This window comes from Nothoprocta perdicaria, unplaced genomic scaffold (assembly GCF_003342845.1).
Source record: "Nothoprocta perdicaria isolate Ctin4 unplaced genomic scaffold, notPer1 scaffold_7, whole genome shotgun sequence".
Lineage (NCBI taxonomy): Eukaryota > Metazoa > Chordata > Aves > Tinamiformes > Tinamidae > Nothoprocta > Nothoprocta perdicaria.
In genome coordinates this window covers 5267453-5287141 of record NW_020455976.1, presented here as the reverse complement: position 1 = coordinate 5287141, position 19689 = coordinate 5267453, and the positions used below count along the sequence as shown (strand labels likewise).

The 19689-nt window shown below is 39.5% G+C and overlaps 1 protein-coding gene across 6 annotated transcripts in view; it reads left to right on the top strand.

Moving 5' to 3' along the window:
• Window positions 1-954: 954 nt before the first annotated feature.
• GPAM (glycerol-3-phosphate acyltransferase, mitochondrial) overlaps window positions 955-19689 on the top strand; it is a 45657-nt gene continuing 26922 nt past the window's right edge. For 2 of the 6 annotated variants that reach the window (XM_026050569.1, XM_026050568.1), the window contains exons 1-2: window positions 955-989; window positions 8419-8492. Coding sequence is in view for 1 of the 6 variants with exons in the window: in XM_026050572.1 (XP_025906357.1) it covers window positions 15575-15584 (10 nt within the window). In the remaining 5 variants the exon portion in view is untranslated. The other 4 variants (XM_026050571.1, XM_026050574.1, XM_026050572.1 and 1 more) reach the window with 4 other exon arrangements.

Sequence of the window (19689 nt, the reverse complement as noted above, 5' to 3'; positions counted from 1 at the left end):
TCCAGATTCTGGACAGAATGGGCATGGAAATATTGCAGTGTTCTTCAGCATAGAAATTCTGAATTTTGCTCAGGTGTCCTTCTGAAGCTGGAAACAGAAGTCTCCTCTCTCAAGAATTCTATTGACAGAAATTCTTGTGAAAAATTGAGGGAAATGCCTCCTTATTCAGATTGTTTCTTTTTTAAAGATTAGAGATTTAAGAAACTAGGGAATCAGAAAAAAAAGTGTTTGATTTTGATTTATATATATGTAATCATAAATAAAATATCAGAATTCAGGAAATATTTAATCACTGTTTTTCTTCCATATCTGCAGCTCAAGATTAACTGCTCAATGTAAGGATGATAGAACTGAAACATATTCTAACAGACTACTGACTAGGCCTTAACCTCTAACCTCTTTTAAATATAATGCTAGAAAATAGTTTGGGAGCCCCCAGTATCCTTTTTTTTTTTTTTTTTTTTTTAAAATATCTTATTATTTTCCCAGACCTGTGTTTTTGCTCAGAAATCTGTTGGCAGAAATCTGTTGATTGCAATTTCATTTAGGTCCATACATCTACAGAATTGCGTCTTCCAGGACATGAGCATACTTAATTCTGATGAGTAAGTGATGTTTTTCAGACATTGTTTTGGAAAATAAATTGAGGTTATTATCAATATAGAATTATGATAATGAATTATGATGGGTTCAATCAGCCTTTCTCTAATGCCACTGGAACATTTGTTTGTGTATTCAAAGTAAAACGAGAGGCTTTAGGTGTCATTTGCAGTAATTATATTAGAGAACTATTGGGGAAACGTCGTTATATTATAGCCCTTGAACTGATTATGTTAACAGGCCATGTGCCAATACAATATTCCTCCCTGTTTTGGTGAATAGGGACTGTTACAAGTACCCAGGAGGAGAATGGCATTAACTATACACCTGCCACTGCTTTGCCGTCCAAATCGTGATCATCCATCCAAGACAATCAATTTCAGGGAATGGTAGGACTTCTTTTCCTTGCAGATGCATTGAATGTGTTAATTCATCATTAATTTTATCCAGTTGGATGCAAATAAAGTGGGGTGTCCTTGTGTTTTTCTGCTACATCAATGTTTTTGTCACCTTTATGGAGCTATAATGCATGCATTTATCTAAAAATATTGTAATTTTAGAAAATGAGCTTTAAATGGTGGTGGGTTTTTTTTTTTTTTTTTTTTCCTTGTTCATTAACACCTTATGGATGATGATAGAAATAATGCAAACAAAAGGAAAGGAGCCAGGCTGGCTTAGTGAAGGATTTAGGAATGATACATGTATCAAGGCATCAAAGCACACTGGATAATTCTGGATGCTCTGATAAGCTGTAAGGCGGAACTGAATAGCTCAAGAAATGTGATTTTTACGATTAGTTTCTTTTACTCGTGTGGAATCCTTAAGAGGCTGAGCTAAGGAGAAAGGAGCAGGCTGGCCAGTCCAAGCACTAATTAGGGCCAAGGTCTATTGAGGAAGTTAATGAGTTTCTAAACACCCAACTCATGACAGGTAAAGAGTTAAAAGAATAGTCAGCCTTTGGATCCTACATCTGTTTCTACCCTAAAATGAAAGATACTTTTAGGGGAGCTAGACAATATTTCGTATTCATGAATTTTACAATAGGGAATATTTGCTTGTGATGTAATTTTTTTTTTTTTTTATTCTCACAATGCAAGGGAAAGTTTAAGTGCATATTTAGTCTGTTGCAGTTGGTGATGGTTTATATACAGGTATGCCCTGAGTTTTGCTACAGTGCTCAGGAGAGGACATGTTGACTGCAAGTGCTCTGGTCTCTGCGTTGGGCTCTGCAGAGCTTGCAAACGTGCCTGGCACGGCAGCTCATGTTTGCACTTCTCCCCCATCCTGTCTGACAGAAGGTATTTGCCATCATCCCGACCTTGTTGGGTAAACATTGCACCAACACAGCTTTTGCATAGCATTCATTTGTTTTGGAAAACAGGGAAAGGCAAAAGAACGAAAGGAGGTAAGTGAATGAGAAAAAAAGAAATGGGGTGGGAGGTAAAATTTGCGGAAAATGCTGTGTGTGGGGATATGCCCCACCCCTGTGGTGTGGGCTGTTCATTATGCTTATGATGCTGGGTAGATGTATCATCTGGATCAGGACAGATGTGCATGCCAGCTGCTGAGCGTGACACCAGATGTGGGTGTAAGAGCACCCATTAGCTACTCGCCCACGTGCGGATGTTTGAGTCACCAGTGCAGCGACATGAGGAATTACTCAGGGATTCGCTGCTCTAGAGGGATCTGGTATTTTTGAAACGCTTGCACAGTGGGCCGGACTTCATCATTATTATTCCCTGCAGGATCCTATACTACTCATACTAAGAGGTATTAAATAATGTCATAGAATCATAGAATCCTTAAGGTTGGAAGGGACCTTCAGAGATAATCTAGTCCAATGCCCCTGCACACACACAGGGTCACCTAGAGCTTGTGACATAGGATTGCATCCAAGCGATGTGTGTGCAATAATAAAATATAGTATCTGCTGTAAGATTTCATTTCATTTTCTCCTCCTTACCACTTGCTGGAGCTCCACATAGAAAGACTAATGCATCTCTTTCAAGCTTGAAATATTTATCATTCCTGTGGTGGCTCAGTTCTGAGTCACTCCTTTTCTATTAACTCCAGAAGTAACACTAATACAGCAACATGCAATTAAAAAAGAAAAAATAAAAACAGGACAGCCTCAATCTGTTTGGCCCACACTATTAATTGAGTATGATTCCAGGGCTGTGATTAACCATGCAGTGTTTGGAAGTGTGTTGTATCCACTGCCTGCCTCCACTCTGATGAAACTCTAATCTGAGAATGAGTTGCGTGGAATTGAGCAACAGTAAAAAACAGTAAAGAAACAGTAGGAAACAGTAAAAAGACAGGATGTAGAATGAGCTCTTTCTTGACTGAATATCCACAAGGTATGTCTTTACTGTATGTTTTTCTGCTCTCCTTGTTGAAATAATTCATGGCTTTGGTTTAAGTTTATGTTAAGTTTAAGTTTACTATGATACTAATATTGAAAGCATTAAGTGTCTCTAAAACAAATTGCCTGCCATCTTTTCTTTTAAAAAGGTGACAGACCTATAGATCTATAAAATAGGTAGGTGTCTCCTTATATAGATTGTCCTCTGCTCTTACGTAATGTCATTTTTGTCATAAATGTAATGACCTCAGGGTACTGCGTTACTTATGTCATGTTCCTTATTCTCTGGCAACTGTCTTCTTCCATATAGCTCTATGTATATATAGATAGATAGATGTGTATATATATTTGTGTGTGTCGGTAGAGAGAGAACATAGCTGAATATAGACATTCACATAGAACATGTGAAATATTGCTTCCTCTGAATTGCCATAGGAAAGAGAATTGCCAATGCATCATGCTTTATTTGCAGGTTATTACTATCCAGAACTTGGTGCCAGTGAAACTGTGATATATACTGTGTTATTACCATATTATTGATTGCATTGAGTAATAGGCAATTCCAAACATAAACATATTGGGTAGCTGTAGATAAACCCTGCATTCAAGTAGCTACATGCTAGCCCTGGCACAGAGAATCAGGAGTCTTATATACTCCCTTCAAATTTTGAATATTTTGTTGTGGATATTTTGAAGCAGGAAAGACATTTGATTTTTTATTATTATTATTCATCTTCTCTTTGCTCTGAAACTCAGCATGCTCATGGCAGACTCCCTTTTGTATTTTGAGCTCTGGGTGTATTTGACAGTGTCATAAGCGTCTGGGCGGATGTCATTTCGTTTCAGCTCTCCCAGCAGATTCAATAGTTAAGGTATGTGTCTCTTTCATTGGTTGCATTCTGTTAAGACTTAGGTGGGCCACCCTGTGCTATGTACTCTAGGTGTCCCTGCTGGAGTAGAGGGGTTGGCCTAGATGATCTCCAGAGGTCCCTTCCAACTTTATTGATTCTGTGATTGAATAGTTATTTTCCATAGCAGAGCCTCTATGTTTTTATACATAAAGTATACATGAAGTTCCCGATTCTTGCAGCTTCTTGTGCGCAGACTGGAGACTCCCTAGGAGCTTCTCAAAAGTACAAAGGCTTTTCCAGTCCCACGTGTCAAGTCCAGTAAGCACTTCTGCAATGCTGTAGAGCTCTCCTGAGGCTGCTCGGTGATTTGCCCAGTCGGTTCTAAAAAAAACTTGCAAACTCTCCTGATCTAATTTGAGGCTGCTCATAATCAAGTCCCACTGCTGCTTTTATCAACCTTCAGAGAACACTGATAGGGTTTAGTGATTTAGAAGTAGATTCCTCAATTAATTGTAGCCTGCAACTCATGCAATCTTGCACTGATTGGTGTCTCTAGCTGCATGCGAACTGAACAACAGTGTGAAAGACATTTCTCTGTGCAGGCTTTTTTGGTCACTTCTAGAGGCTTGTCTCACTTCTGCAGTCACTCTAATATTATTCTGGTCTGTATTTAAGCTGTAGAGGCAGGGCAAGACTGTCACCCTGTGCCTCTGGCTGCCCTTCAACTTTTGCCTTGTATTTTTAGCTTGCTCCTCCTTTGTGGAGGAATTGTCTCACTATATTTGTACCACATCGAGCACAGTGGGTGGACTGGCAGTTCTGCCCCCTCCTCCTGTGGTCTCTAGTAAACAGCAGACACTCAAAGTGATTCCCTAATTGTAATTAATGAAGGATTATTTTTCCAAATGTGTATGAGCTAAGGCCTCCCTGTTTGAGGGAAACTTGTCTGAACTGTTCCTTGTCTTGAATGTTTTTTTCACACAACAGGTCCTTCATATCACTGCTCTCCTGCAGTCCGAGCTGGAATTTGGTCTTGCTCAATGTCAGATCCTTTTGCTTGGCATAGCAGGGCATACCACACAACCCTTAAATTGCACTGGGGAGCATTTTTAACCATACATCATCAGATTACCTATAATTAGCCTCCTTGCAGCTATATCCTTGGAGATCTTCTGTGTGAGGATAATGTCCACTCTACAGACTGAAGCAACCCTGCAGGGAAGCTGGGAGCCCAGCTGCAAAAGACTGCTTTAATAGACCTGAACTCATGAAGTCTTTGATATGAACTTGAAAATATGCACAGTTTAATATTTTAAAGTCCAACTTTGACTTCCTTGAGCTTCCTTCCTTTGAGCTTGACCTCCTTCCAACTTTTTCCTTCCTTTCACCAGTGGTTAAGTACAAATACCTCAGTGTTTTGTCAGTCCTGTACAATGTATAAATTCCTCAGTTATTGAGTTCCTCCTGTAGTAGGAGTCAAGTTTTGTCGGTTGGGATGACATTTACTTTTCCCGGAATTAGAAGTCAGTGCTTTCTCTGTATCAGGGCTAGTTATCCTTCAGCTCTTTCAGAGCCTGTTAAGAACGATGTAACTGAACTGAGACATCTACTTCAGGATCAGATGAACTGTGCCCTAGAAATGAGTGTGGTTTTTCCACAATGGTTTACAAACAGAGCTGTCCAGACTTAGCTGGATGAAGCTCACTCAGTTCAGTCACCCTTCAGTCCAGCCCAGCTTCCCTTTAAACTCTTGGAAACCTCTCAACATTAGCACAACTAAGCAGGACTAGTCATAGTTTTTCTCTATTACAGGAGGCAGGGAGAAAGCAGACAAAAAAGCAAAGCCGAGTGTGGTGAATCATTTATATTACTTCCTTGGACCTGTGGGTCCATGCCAGACTTGTTATTAATAATTTTTTTCAAAAGACTCCAAATTATCATCCCTTCTGAGTGCCCCATTGTGGTTACAATACATGCAGTATTGTCCCGGATGGTTAACTCTGCTAGACTGAGGGGCTCAACGTTTGCCATTGTTGCGCTTTCTGACATCACGTGTGATTAGCACAAAGCTGTTTTCATTCCTCTGAATATTAATGATATACCAGCAGCTGGGTTTTCCTAGTTGTGAATATCTAATAACCTAATTTCCTGCTAGAGATATATTTCAAAAAGACTGTGTTCTGATTTGGAGTGACCTGTGTCTGTGCACAACCAGTGTAGCTATATCAGGAACATTTTTGTGACTGGAAAATCAGAATGGAATGCTTGTAGAAAGTAGAAGCAAGGATGCATGTTCAAGGATGAGAATCAAGGAAAAGAATGCAGGAATAGTTAGGAAATGTATATTGAAATTTATTTATTTTTAATAAATATATTTTATAAATATTTATTTTTATTTATTTTATTCCATATTCCATAATTAAAATATAAAAGAAGGACAAAGGCAGGCTTGAACTTTAATGCTTAAGTTGGAAAGAGAGCAAATAACAGACGATTAAAAAGTAAAATTATTTCAGGCTTCAGTTATGTGTATAAATTCAGCAAAATTCTAGCAAAATAGTAGGAAAGAACCAGAATCTGGAAAATGTGCCCTAGAGTATTTGAGGAATTAGCAAATGCTGCCAGTGAAATGTTAGTTGTGTGTGATAGCTATGGAGAACGAGGAGATGTAGCACTCTGCAGCCTTCTCAGCATCATTCCTCAGTAGATTTCCATCTGAATAATGACCCTAGTTTTTCCTTCCTCTTATTCATGCATAGGTTCGCTTCTTTTCACCTTTTATGGCCCTTGCAGCTTGAGTCTTATTCTTTCCAACGTGTATGGCCAGCAGTCCATATAGAAATTCAAAGCAACTGCTATGAATACTTAAACATGCTTATGTAAAAACATGAGAGCTCCTTATAGCTTTATTCTGCCCCATTGGAAAACTTCTGTTCCGTTCCTTGGAAAGTGCTGGTTTGAAGTATGGCATGGTGGTAGATATCAGGTCATTCCAGTTATTATGGAGAGATGTGTGCAAATAAATGCCTGCTACTGTATTTTACTAGACTTAATGAGCACTATGTGCATTAATATGCAAAGAAGTTTTGAATCCTTAAGAGATTTTTGCTACTCCCACTGCTATATTGTTACGTATCTATTTAAGCCTGCTATTAAGAGAACTACACCTACATAATTAGTTGGAAATGAATTTCCAGTCTTGCATTGTAGATCCTATGAATAAAACATATGTCGCAGGTCTCTCCAGCTTCAGAGAAGTTCCACTCCTAGGAGAGGACTGCCTGGTACTCAGGACATCAAATGATGTGCATATCATCTCTTTATGTTCTTCTGCAGCACACTGTCCTGTGTGGCTGAGCTTGCTAGGAACAGCCAGGTGTGTGTGCAGTGCACAGCTGTCAATAATGAGCTGTCAATAACTGTCAATAATGAGAATCAAGAAAACTTAATCTGTGCTTACAGATCTGTCCAAAGATTTCTTGGAGTGAAAAGTGAAATGCTTTTCACTTTTCAGTAATTTCAGAATATCTCTGCAGTGATTTGGGTAGGGTGTATCAACTCCTGTCTCAAATGAGTTCTCAAAAGATGCACTATGCCAGGCAAAATGTCACAGAACATATAACCTAGCCAAGGATCCTGGCATTCAGGAGAATGAAGGTACAAAGCAAACTACAGCTCTCCTGAAACACAGGGCCATCATAGATTGCATATCAGGCAGCTGTGAGCTGATTCAACACCTCCTTAAGGCACTGTTGCAATATCTCTAAGCTAATCTGCACTTGTCAGCCGGGGATCAGGTGACTCATGTTTTTAGATGAAACCAGAACTGAACAGTATGGATGTCTACACTCACCAGAAACAAGGAATTACAAAAAAAAACTGTAAACGGTAGCATTTATATAGTGTGTTTCATCCATTCTTTCATGCAATAATATCCTTCCAGCTGCAGAGCAAGGCATTATTAAAACCTGTCATTAACATTTTGGGATTGTTTGGCTCATAGAACTGACTAGGTCAAATTAAAGCTAGTGTAAAAAATCTGAAAGCTCAAACTAGTTATGGTTGAAATAGTCGTCATGATATTTCTGCAAGAGGATATGAAAGGTGAAGACTGCAGCTTCCCAAGGCCTTTTGAATAGGTGTATTGCATCAAATTGTCTACTATCATAACCATCACTTCCAGTGGGCATTTAAAAACAAAGTTTGTTAAGTATATGGTGAAAGTATCCTTTGCTACATTTCTGCAGTGGTGCTGCTGCAGAAAGTGTCTTTGGCATCCGCTGCTTAATGACTCCTTCTTCTTGCATGCCTTTCCTTCAGTACCTTTCCTCATGACACATTCTGTCATGAGGATTTTGTCTAGGCTAGAAGGATGGTTCTATATGAAAAGAAATATTTAGATTAAGCAGGAGCACTAAGTGTTTTAGAGGCAGAGATGTCAACGGACTGGATACAGTACTTTTCATTGCTAAATGTTGTCCAAACCCATTATTAATTTTGAGCAATCCAGTCTTGCTTATAGGGGCCAGAGGGGTGATGTCACTCGTGGATGTTTGTTAACCAGGTGTCAGTGGATCATATCTCTGTCTCTCTATCTCACAGGGATTTGCATTCAGCAATTCTAAGGGCTTCTCCAAACAACAGTCAATTATCTTTCCCAACACCCTATCGGATAGGTAAGTACCCTGCCATTTTACAGATAACAGTCATAAACATGCTGGTACTTTCTGGCTGTATAGGGAATTATTTAAGGATTGTAAGAAGAGAAGTCCTGTTTCTTCATTTCTGGCAAGGCAGGTGTATAAACATTATTGACTGAGGGACGTGCATTGAGTTACTCAGCCAGCCAGAACTGGGCACCGCTAGATGAAAGTCTGTGTTCTAGCTCTCGGGAAGTATGTACCATTTCTACCTTTTGCATTGATCCAACCATCAACCTAAACTTAAATAATTAATAATGATGGAGTTAAATGATGTAACTAAAATGATCAACTGAAATAGAAATTGAGAAGTCTTGCTATGGAATATATTTATTTCGACTGAAAAACATCTGATATTCACCAAAAGAAGCTGATGTGAGTCAAATATCAGTTCATTTCAGCTGTTGGTTTATGTCCAACAAAACTCCAAGATGGGACCTCTTGACCTTTTATTGTTACTATAAATAACTAAGAGGCACTTGGATGCTTTGGGAATGGGGCTAAGATGTTTATAGAAATGGGAGGTAAACGCCTGCTAGTGATCGAGCTTGTGTAACTTGTATAATGATCTGTTCTGTTTCAAATTTCTGACCTGAGATAGACCACACCATCTCTCCTGCTCTATTTGAGTGTTGTAAGAACAGCTGTATGTTCCTGTATATCCGGGCATTATAGTAATAGAAGCCTTGTAAATGCTTTAGCGAGACAGACAGATAAAATAATAGGGAACAGAGATCATTTTTGGCACATCTCCTGGGTCCTTCCCCTCTAACTGTGGATCAGGTTCCATCCAGGCAGATCTCACTCTTGTCCTTGTTCATGACTGTGCAATTGGCAGCACTCATTGGATGTGATGGAACAATATTTTGCTGTTACATTAATAAAAGGAAAAGCAAATATATCTAGAGGTGCCTCTACTGTGCTCGGGACACTAGCAGGCAGAGAGAAGGGTGGAAGTGTGGTTTTCTCAGGTCTCTTACAATAGTCACATTGGACCTAATCATTTGAGGTAAAGCAGCTTAATATCTTACAGAATAAGGGTCTGCTTTACATATGTTGTGTGTTTGTTTGCTTGCCCTTTTTTTGTTTTGTTTTACATCAAGGAAGGAAACCCCCAATTAAAAGTAAGTCTGCTGAATGACAGTTCATCCTTACCTGCTAAAATAATGATGACAGACAATTCTGCAATAACCACAACAAAAAGAAACATTTAAAAATTAAGAGATGGAGGTAAAAGGATCTCAGAAATTATGAAATATTGTCATATTTCATAAATAATTGTCATATTTCCCAGATAACTCCTGCCATATTTCCTGTTTTATATGCAGAAATTTTAATTGTGCATATACAGATAAAATTGCACTGTGATGTTGATGTGTGCTGTGCCACAATAAGATGATTTTTGCAAGGAAGGAAAATAACCTATATGAGAGTATACTGGACGCCAAACTGGAGGTGGTAGAAACACCCTATGAAATTTATACCATAAAAAAAAGTGTTGCTGGCTGACATGATTATATTGTTTTCATGCATGGTTGGAATGGATGTCATTCACAGAAAAACATCTAATTTAGGAAAATACTCAGTTGAAGTAAAGCATTTTAAACTGGGAATTTAAATGTGTGAAAATGGATGTGCTGAGTTTGTTTTACTCTTTTTAACTCCCTGAAAAAAAGCTAAGCTTAACCTGGATAATCACGTAAAGAACGTACTTCTTAAAGCCCAGACTTGACCTCATTCTCCATCAAGTCCATTTTCCTCCTTGGGGAGCGCTCCCTTCCCCCTCTTTCTATTCCAATTCAATTGTGTGAACTTTGTGACTCCTTACAAGTGGGATATGACTCTTAGAGCACAGCTACAGACACATTTCTTTCAATTTCTTTCAATTTTTCTCAGCTATTCCTCCCACTCTTTGCCAGCCTCTGTAGTTGCGCCAGTGGGATGGTTCTGCCAACAGTGGGAACAATGTTTGGGCACGGAGAAGGGGAGCAGGACTATTTAGTATTGTGACTGTTCAGATGAACTGATGAGCGAGTTCTGCCTTTAATCTTGGGTATCTTCTGTGGATATCTTCCAATCCAAAGGTGCAATACAATTTTGAGTTAAGATCAATTGTTTTATCAGGGTATTTTATTGCATCAGCAAGGCTGCATGTGAAGCTCTTTGGATTTTCAAATTGAGAATGAACATTGGTTCCTCATTCTTCACATCATTCTAGGGACTGGAAAGAAGAGAAATACTTCTAAGTCAAACATCAAACCTCACCTGTTTTCCTTCTCCCTACTTGCTCCAAATATCACACTGAGATACAGTTGCTAGTATGTTATAACCAGAAAAAACACAAAGCAATGATGTGTTTTACTTTTGTTTTTCCTCTGTCCCATAAAATAGTCTATATGAGAACAATGTAACTTACCTGAAGGAGGCTTAGGAATGCTTGTTTTATGCAAAATTAGATTTATTTATCAATAAATTATACCAATTTATAAAAATGTTTTGAAATTAATCCAGAAATAATTGAGTGACATTTTTGAAGTTAGAACACACACATCTATATGGGCATGGCCGTCTGAATTTAGACATACCCTTTTATCTAAGTTAATATCTCAGCTGAAAGTATTACCCAAATTAAGTTATAATTAACGCACACTTTCATAATCTTTGTGCACAGAGAAATAGAGGATGTTTTTCATCTGTGTGAGACTTGAGAAAGCTGCAAGGCCCTGGAACCACAAAGGTACATTCACACCTCCAATTCTGAGCATGCTTCCAGTGAATGAAGTAAGGGATGGCAGGAGAGAAGCCGAAGCCACCACAGTGCCTAGATGTACCTGTTTGCTAGTGATCTGTTTGTTTTAGACCAGAAGCTTCATATTGCAATCAGTAGAGATAGGTGATTGCACTGCACGCACATTTTTTGTCAGCGTTGGTCAAAGTTTATACTAACAGGCTTTGAAGGATAAAAGCTTGCAGAATAAAGTGTTGTTTTATGGCAGAGTGTGTTAAGGCTTGCAAAAGCACTATGCCTACCGGCAACCAAAAAAAATCAGAGCATCTCTTGAAATGCATTTAACATGGAAAGTTTTCCACAGGTAGAATGTGTTTTCTGGCATTGCTTTGACTTATTACTCAAGAACTTGTCTGTGCCATGAGTTTTCAGCTGGTGGTGTTTGTATTAAGTTGTGCAACTGATTCTTAATGCCAGTTACGTAATGATGCATAGATTGCAGTTCCTGCAGAAATCTCTGCTCACAGTGTAATGTGATTTCAATGGTTACTCTCAGTTAAATTCATTTTACATTATTTAAAAACCTTCCTATATAAGGCATCAATGTGGAAGGCCTGTTGAAGATCAGATAGGCTCCAGAAAGTCTGTAGCTGCAATTGTCTTTTAATGTAAGATATAAGGATGCATGTAAGAGTGCGATGTGGTGCTCCTGGTGTTGGTGGGAGTTTTGCAACTGTCTTTTGTAAATAATCTGGGTCTAGATTGGCTAAAATATGATAACTTGTAGACAGAAAAGACATCAGAATAAGACTTGCACAGGCAAAAGTCATAAGGCATTTTGATTTTATACAGCATCTCCTGTGTAAGCCCACTTTCTTGTATTTAAGTGAATTTTAATTAGGCTAAATCAGGGTCTGTATTGGGGACAGGAATTCCAAAGATGTCTCGGACATTAACTATAATCTAGCCTAAAATGGAAAAATATTGAAGAGACTTGAGATTAAGGGAGTATCTTAGTATAACAAAAATGAAAATGAAACAAATACGTGTCAGAAGGCTTGTAGATGGAGCTACAATTTGAAATGTAGTTACTTGTAGTAAAATTTACCTTTTTTTCCTAAAATAAAACAGTATTTTAACATCTTTCTAAATTATTAATGTTGCTTTCCCAAAGCAAACCCCAAAGGTTTTAAGACTGGAACTCACTGGAATTCCCTATCCACCTATATATCCCCTATCACTATCATATATTTGCTGTTGTGGTCCTCTGAAAAATGAACGCTTTTCCTTTGCAAGGGACCTTCTTCAATTCTTCCCAGCAGCTGACTGCCTGCATACAAATTGTGGCACCTCTGCAGTCATAAACCACACTGTGTAGATTTACTAGAGGGATAGAGGGGGTGGAGAAAGGGAGAGAGTGGATCACGCACCTGACCACGGTGTTGCCAAATGGTGCTCTGGCTCTTTGATCACGGCTGTAGCAAACCTTGTTCTGCTTCCAGATTTTGCAAGTAGCGAGATATGGATGACTTTTTCTCCAGATCTGTCTGACCCAGGCAGGGTTTAACAGGTTTAACGAGGCCTAGATTAGAAAATAAATTGTGTTTCAAAATATATTGACTCTCACATTGAGGGCTGAGCGTGGTTAGATAACATATCTATGCTAGTGCCTGAAATATTGGTTAAAATGTAGTAGCTGTGACATTTTTAGCTTCCTGGTGTAAACAGACTACGAAATTTTGTTCCTCTTCTGTCAGTGGTGGAACTTTCTGGCCCCAGATACACTAATAGTGTACTAGAGGAGCTAAAACTCAATTAGGAATGAACAGATCTAAGGATGATGCCATGGTGGAGATTGGACCTGAGGCTGATGTTTGCCCCATAGGACTGTTGAAGGCTGTTTCAGAAGTCACTTGGCTTTGTAGGAAACTTCTCCAGTTTCCAGCCTGGCCATTGCTTTTTCAGTTTCTCAGTGTTGTGCCAACATAACCTCCTTGCTCACTTTGGCTTTCTTCGCCAAATGGGGTTTTATCTCAGGAATTTCTAGAAAGAAGATGCTTTCTTGATCTTTGTTTCTTTAATTCACCATAAGCATCTTATGATTATTCTACTGTTACTGTAGAAATCACCTGTTTATAAAATGACTATCCACACTAAATGCCATATTGTGGTTGAGATTTTATAATTCACAATAATTACTCTTCATAATAATGCATGAATATTTTCCTTTTTTGTTGGAAATGTTGTAGGAAGTTTTTCCTCATGGCACCTGCTTCGTGGCTTATCACACTACAATCAGTTTAAGCCCCAAATTTGTCCCTCCATCCCTCATTCTAGACTGTGATGACAACTTACAGTAAAAACATTGTTAGTTCTTAGGTGCACTCTTGCATTCCATCCCATTTATTTGCCTTGGTCCTTAAGAACATCCTATTTCAATTCTCATTTTATGGCCAGTGCTCCCCAAACTTCCATTATTCATGAACTTAATTAGTATGTTCTAGCCTCTTTTGTGACATTTAATAAATATTGAATAAGAGCTTACCACAAAACCATATCTGAGACCTGAAAATATGGAGAAAGTAGTATTGTGAAAAATGTTGGATAAACAGCACTCGGCTGAATTTGATCTTGATGACACTGCAATAAAATGGGTAGAAAATGAGAGGAAAAACTATTCTTATAAGGAAGACAGAGGCAGATGCATGCCAAGCCTAGGCTGTCCACTTAAATTTGACTTTTTTTTTATGCTAGATAAAATAGTGGGGTTTTTTGGGAGGCGGAGGGTGAAATTCTATATTGTTGAAAGACAAGTGCTTTAAAGTAAAAAGCTGACAGAACCTTTTCTTATATCTCAGGTAAGATTGATTAGATCCTAGTGAGAGATATCAACCATTTAATTCCCTCTAACAACTGTCTCACTTCTGTCTTGTGGCCAAGCTTATTTTCCTTTGATGCAGGGAACCCACATTATCATCTCTCCTTGCATATAAGGGTAAGGCAAATAAATGAAAAGTCCAAAGCCCACTTAAGCTAGCCCTGGTACGCAGAGGAAGAAGGGGGACAGCAAAGTGGGAAGAAACAAGGAGTATATGACCTGTATTATCTTAAATCTGAAAGATCTGTGGCATGACTCAGTCCTAAACTGACAGCTCTGTGAAACCTCCCTGCAGTGCTGTGTCCAATGCAATGCTCCTGAAGCAAGGCTTGCCATTGTGGAAGGTTCTCAGCTGGTAATGTGCACTTTAAATAAAGTGGAAAGGACAGAGCGGTAGTAAGATCTATTATTGGTAAAAGGAGACATCCTTTTCAATCACTCTGCTCTTCACCCTGGAGTGATGAAGCAATTTAGTAGTTCAGAGTATGCACCTAGATGATTTCTGCAGCTACGAAGGTGGAAGGAGATTGGGAAAGTATCAGGTAATGCTTCAAATTCGCTCCCCCAAAACCACAAAAACACCTAAGTAGGATTTACACTGTTTTGAACTGAGTAGCTGTTACTTAATAACTGACCAGATATCCTTTGGCCCGATCAATTAATATGATTTTGGTCAAATGACCACTGATATTTTGTGCAATCTAACTCTATAACACAATAGCTGGCTCAGTCTTGGAAATTCAACAAGAATATTTTTATGCAGTTCCCAGATCCAGGACGCACATTAGTGGGAGCAGGAAAAAAAATGCTTTTGTTTGGGAAACATGCTGTGGGAAAATTGCTCAACGTGATTTGAATGTCAAAATTAAAATGCAACTACTTGCGTAGCTAGATTATTGCAGAGAGAAGACCAAAGGCAAAAAAAATTGCTTTTGTCAGAGTTCTCAGTTAATCTTGTTGTGCAGAAACAAATTTATAGCTTATCTTTATTGCCTTCATAGACAAAATTTCAGTTACTGAAAACCAATTATAAATATTTATGACGAAGAAAAGCTGGGAAAGGGAGTGTGTATAAGACAATGATTTACAAAAAAAAAGTGCATCTAGATATCTATGGGGACTTTTAGTTCCCATTTACCCTTTGCAAAACTAAAATCAGTGAACTCATTCAGTGTTTACCTATGTAAATCTGTGGGAAGGATTTTTGTTTGTTTTCTTTTGTTTCGTTTGTTTTTGATCGTTCGAGAATAGTCAACTCAGAGACTGAAAAACACTGAGAGTGGTGAGTGCCTTCATTGGAACGTGCAGCAGCCTGTGGAAGGATCGTTGTCTGCATCAGAGCAAACCCGAGCAGTGAAAATGTCTTCTTTTTAAGACACTGAAGGACTTGTCTACCATCTTATGGTAATTAGGGGTTGTGTTGTTCTACAGCAGTGTTGCAGGCCTTCGCAGATGAGTCACAGTGAGTTTGATAAGATCATAATTTATTTATGATATTCCTTTTTTTTGCTTTTTTTTTTTTTTCCCAAAGTGGTTTGTACTGCCCTCAACTCTGATTTCTTTATTGCTAAATTTATGTGGTTGTTTCTTTGGATGGAAAGAAATCAGAGGAAACTGGTCTTCTCACCATCTTCTGCAGGGACTTAGCAAGAGGAAGTCAATTGGCCTTGACATAAATTAAAGCCATTAACAGAACTTGAGGTATCTGTGAACACAAAACTGGATTTATCCTTTAGATAACCATGGTCTCATATGCTAATTTTTTACTGACCTACAAATGGAGAATATTTTGATGGATCCGAGATTGTCTATGGCCCATATATAATAAATCAGTCATTTCATCCTCCTAGTGTTTTTTTTTTCACTTTATATAAATACCAGCTTTGCAAATGATCTCAACAAACGACAGCAGAGCATTAAAACAACCACTTTGACAAATCCTACCCTGTGACCCTAGAAGGGAGCTCCTCTCCAGGAGGATGAAGGCACAGGGAGGCTTGCATTGTTATGCTGGGTGACTGATTAAGGTTGGAATATGGGAGAATCTTGCCCCAGATTCTGGCAGTTTGGCAGTTCAAATCCTCATGCTGGTAATTTCCCTTGGTTGGCTAAGATGTTTTAACTTGTATATCATGGAGGTGTGTAATTGCTTAATAGTTGCATAGTGCTATGTCTGCAAGTTTAAAAGTTAGTTATGCTGGTTTTAATCCAGCAATGCTTTCTGTTAGAACAAAAGCCTTTTTTGTACTAATACAGTAGCAAACTCAAGGGAAAAGCTGGGAGCAGTTTTGGCTAAAATGCACTTATCTTTTCAAGAGTACGGTAACAAAGATGATATTTCAATGGAAAGAAATTGCAGAAACACAATGTTCTGTACTGCACAGCAGAGAGTAACAGTAGTCTTAATGAATTTTGTATTTGTTCTCAAGATAAGGGAGATGAAATAGATGAGACGGAATCATTTGTCTTAAAAGGAGATAGAAAGTATAGCCAAACCATTTCTGTGTACAATATTATCGGTCCATTTCATGGCCTATTGCCACTCTGAAATGTTTTTAATATACTGTATACCAAAAGTAATAATGCTGACATTGAGTTCTGCGACTGCCAAAGTGCATAATCTTTATTGTTCGTAGTCATGTGAGGTCAAGTCCACTCGCTGCAGACAAAGGCTCTTTGTCTGCATCTTTACTCCCTCCCCGCACAGTTTTTAGTTTCCTAACTTTTGTAGCGCTCCCTGGGTTGCAAGTTTCTTTTCAGGCAGGATGCTGTGTGCTCCTTTGTAAACATCTCTCCATTACTGAGAGTGACATCATGGGAATTGCTAAAAGCTAGCTGGGAGCCCAGAAAAGGGAGATATTTTCTTTAGAAAGAACCCCCCTGCTCCCTCCTCCTGCCTGCAGCATTGTCTAGCAAAGAGATACTTAGTGACACTCCCCTGGAAGTTAGGGAGGAATTTAAACAAAGGAAGGACTCATCTTTAAAAAAGATGAATCTTGCCAATGTTTCCTCCTTTGAAAACCGGTGGGCACAAGGTGGCTCGCAGCTGGTTTGCACAAAGCCCTGGATGTGCTGCTTTGCCGTCCTCTGCAAACTCGCCAACACAGCAGGCACCTGGGCTTTAAGCAGCGTAGAGAAGATGCACTGCAACCTCGGGCACGCTCCCACTGGTGCCGAGAGCAGCCGCAAGCCTCCCGGAGCCCGCAGCGGGAGCGGGACGCAGCCGCTGTTTGCAGGACGCAAGAGCCGGAGGTGTTGGCGCTTTTGGAAAGCCTGCAGCCTCTGAAAGGCTCTTCCTCTGGCGCATTCCAAAATTGTTCCCATTTGCTTGATCCCATAGCAACACACCAGCACCACCACCAAGCTCTGAATGCTGCGAGTTGATGCTAAGCCTGAGGATTTATAGCAGCATGTCCTGTTAAAAAGACTTTGCTTCGCTGCACTTGCTGTTGGGCCGATTCTTCATCCTTTGCAGATGAAGGACAAAATTATGTCTGGATTTATTTTAAAACAAGACAACAGTTCTGTAAGGCTAGGAAAAAACTAGGAAATTGCATTAAAATCATACTAGAAGCAATTTTTTTTTTGATTACAGAGATAAGCTATGTTTGAGTAAAACATTGTCTATTTACTATTCTTTTCAAAACAGTGCAGAAAATAGCCTAAGCATTTTTCTCCCAAATTATATTAAAGTCACACTCTAGAGATGGTGTGAAGTGATAAAAAGAGCAAAGAGTGGCTAAACGTTCTGGTATTATTTATATCACATAATTTTTCTGCAACTTGAAAAAACATACCAATGGAAACAAGTGTGCATGGAAAAAAAAAGGTATCAAAAGATCCTTATTAGATTCTGAATCAAAATTTATCTTGAAAATAGGGATATACTGTAATATGGTTTGGGTTGCGCTCCATGACTGGAGTTTGCTGTAAGTTATGTCATCACGTGCTGAATCAGAGCTCTGTTCCATCCTGCATTATGACAGTAAATATTACATGAAGGGGAAAAACATGTAAGACCTTGTATACCTAGAGAAGGTAGAACTGCATATGAGATATGCCAGTGGTCCTTTATAATGTTAAGTACCTAAGGGTTAATTTTCAAGTAAAAATGCAAATGAAATGAAGTTATGGAGTCACTAACAAGAATTTTAACTCCATTTCGTATGTTTTCCTAAACTCAAGATATAAGTATTTATTGTGATGCCTGTTTCTTTGTAATCAGTTTTTCAGTTTCATGTATTCCAGTTGAACCATTTCAAAATGCTTCAAAAACCAGACTTGCTTCGAGATCAGTTCTGTAGCTTCAGTCACAGCCAGTCACAGACTCTTGTCATGTGCTCTTTAGGCAAAAGGAATTACAGAAATGAGTGATAGAGCACTGAATTTAAGTTTTATTAGAAGATTTTGTATACACTTTTGATACACACTTTTCCTGTGTAGGACACGCTCCACACAGTCCTGCAAGCAGGACAGGGCCCCACTAACCAGCTGGTCCACAGCAGTAGGGACTTCTTGCCCCATCCATCATGGATCTACTACTAAGCCAAAGTGATGCTCATTATGCAAGTGAAATTGGGATTAATAACTGAGATGATGCTAATGTGACAGGAGCAATTAAACCCTTATGTAATTTTTCTTTTCACCTCCATGGCCTCGTGGGCTAGGCTCTGAGTAGCTGCAAATCCACTTAGCTTCAGTCCCCACAAATGAAACCCAAATCTTTTGTCCCTTACTGAAACTCAGTAAATCTGTTAGAGGGGGAAAAAAAAATGCGTATTTGAATTTATACTCCTTCATGAGAATTGAAACACATGAAACCACTAATCAAATTTGAAATTCTTGGTCAAAATGAGAAGAAAATGGGGAAAAGATAGGAAACTCAGTTGGATGTTGTAGTTCCCTGACCCAAAACTGGATGCCCTAGAAGCTGGTGCTCTGCTCAGGCACTTGCTATTATGCAGAAAAGCAGTATTTTTATAAGAATTGTGTGTTTCACTAGATTGCATCTTGGTGTTGCATTTCTTTAATGGAAAAGGCAGGTGTTTTAACTCCAACTTGCAACAAAATGCTTTGAAAATGCCAAAATGCTATTATTATTATTATTATTTATTATTATTATTTTTGGCTGGGCCTTAAATGCAGGGAAAGCCAGACCCCCAAATTGCCCTTCTGACCCCATGACCCGAGGAAGCCCCTCACTAAAGCGCTAAACCGGGACAGCTCCGCGCTCCTCTCCCGGGCCCTTCGGTTTCGGGCAGCAGCAGCAGGAGGGCTGGCGTGGGAGCAGCCCCCACGTGCTCCCTTCTCTGCACGGCTGCAGTACATTCAGAAGCAGGGCTGGAAGGAGGGCGCATTCTCGGATAATGTTTGAAGCCGCACGCCTGCGGGCTGGCACGAAGCGGCGCCGCGCGGTTCGTCACCAGCGGCCGCGCTGCGGGGCCGCGGCAGGACGGCCGCCCCAGGCAGCTCCCGCGGAGCCACTTCGGATTAAGGAGCTGCCGGGCTCCGCGCTGGGCCGTGGCGGGCGGGGACGAGGCGGGCGCTCAGGAAGTCGCGTCAGGAGC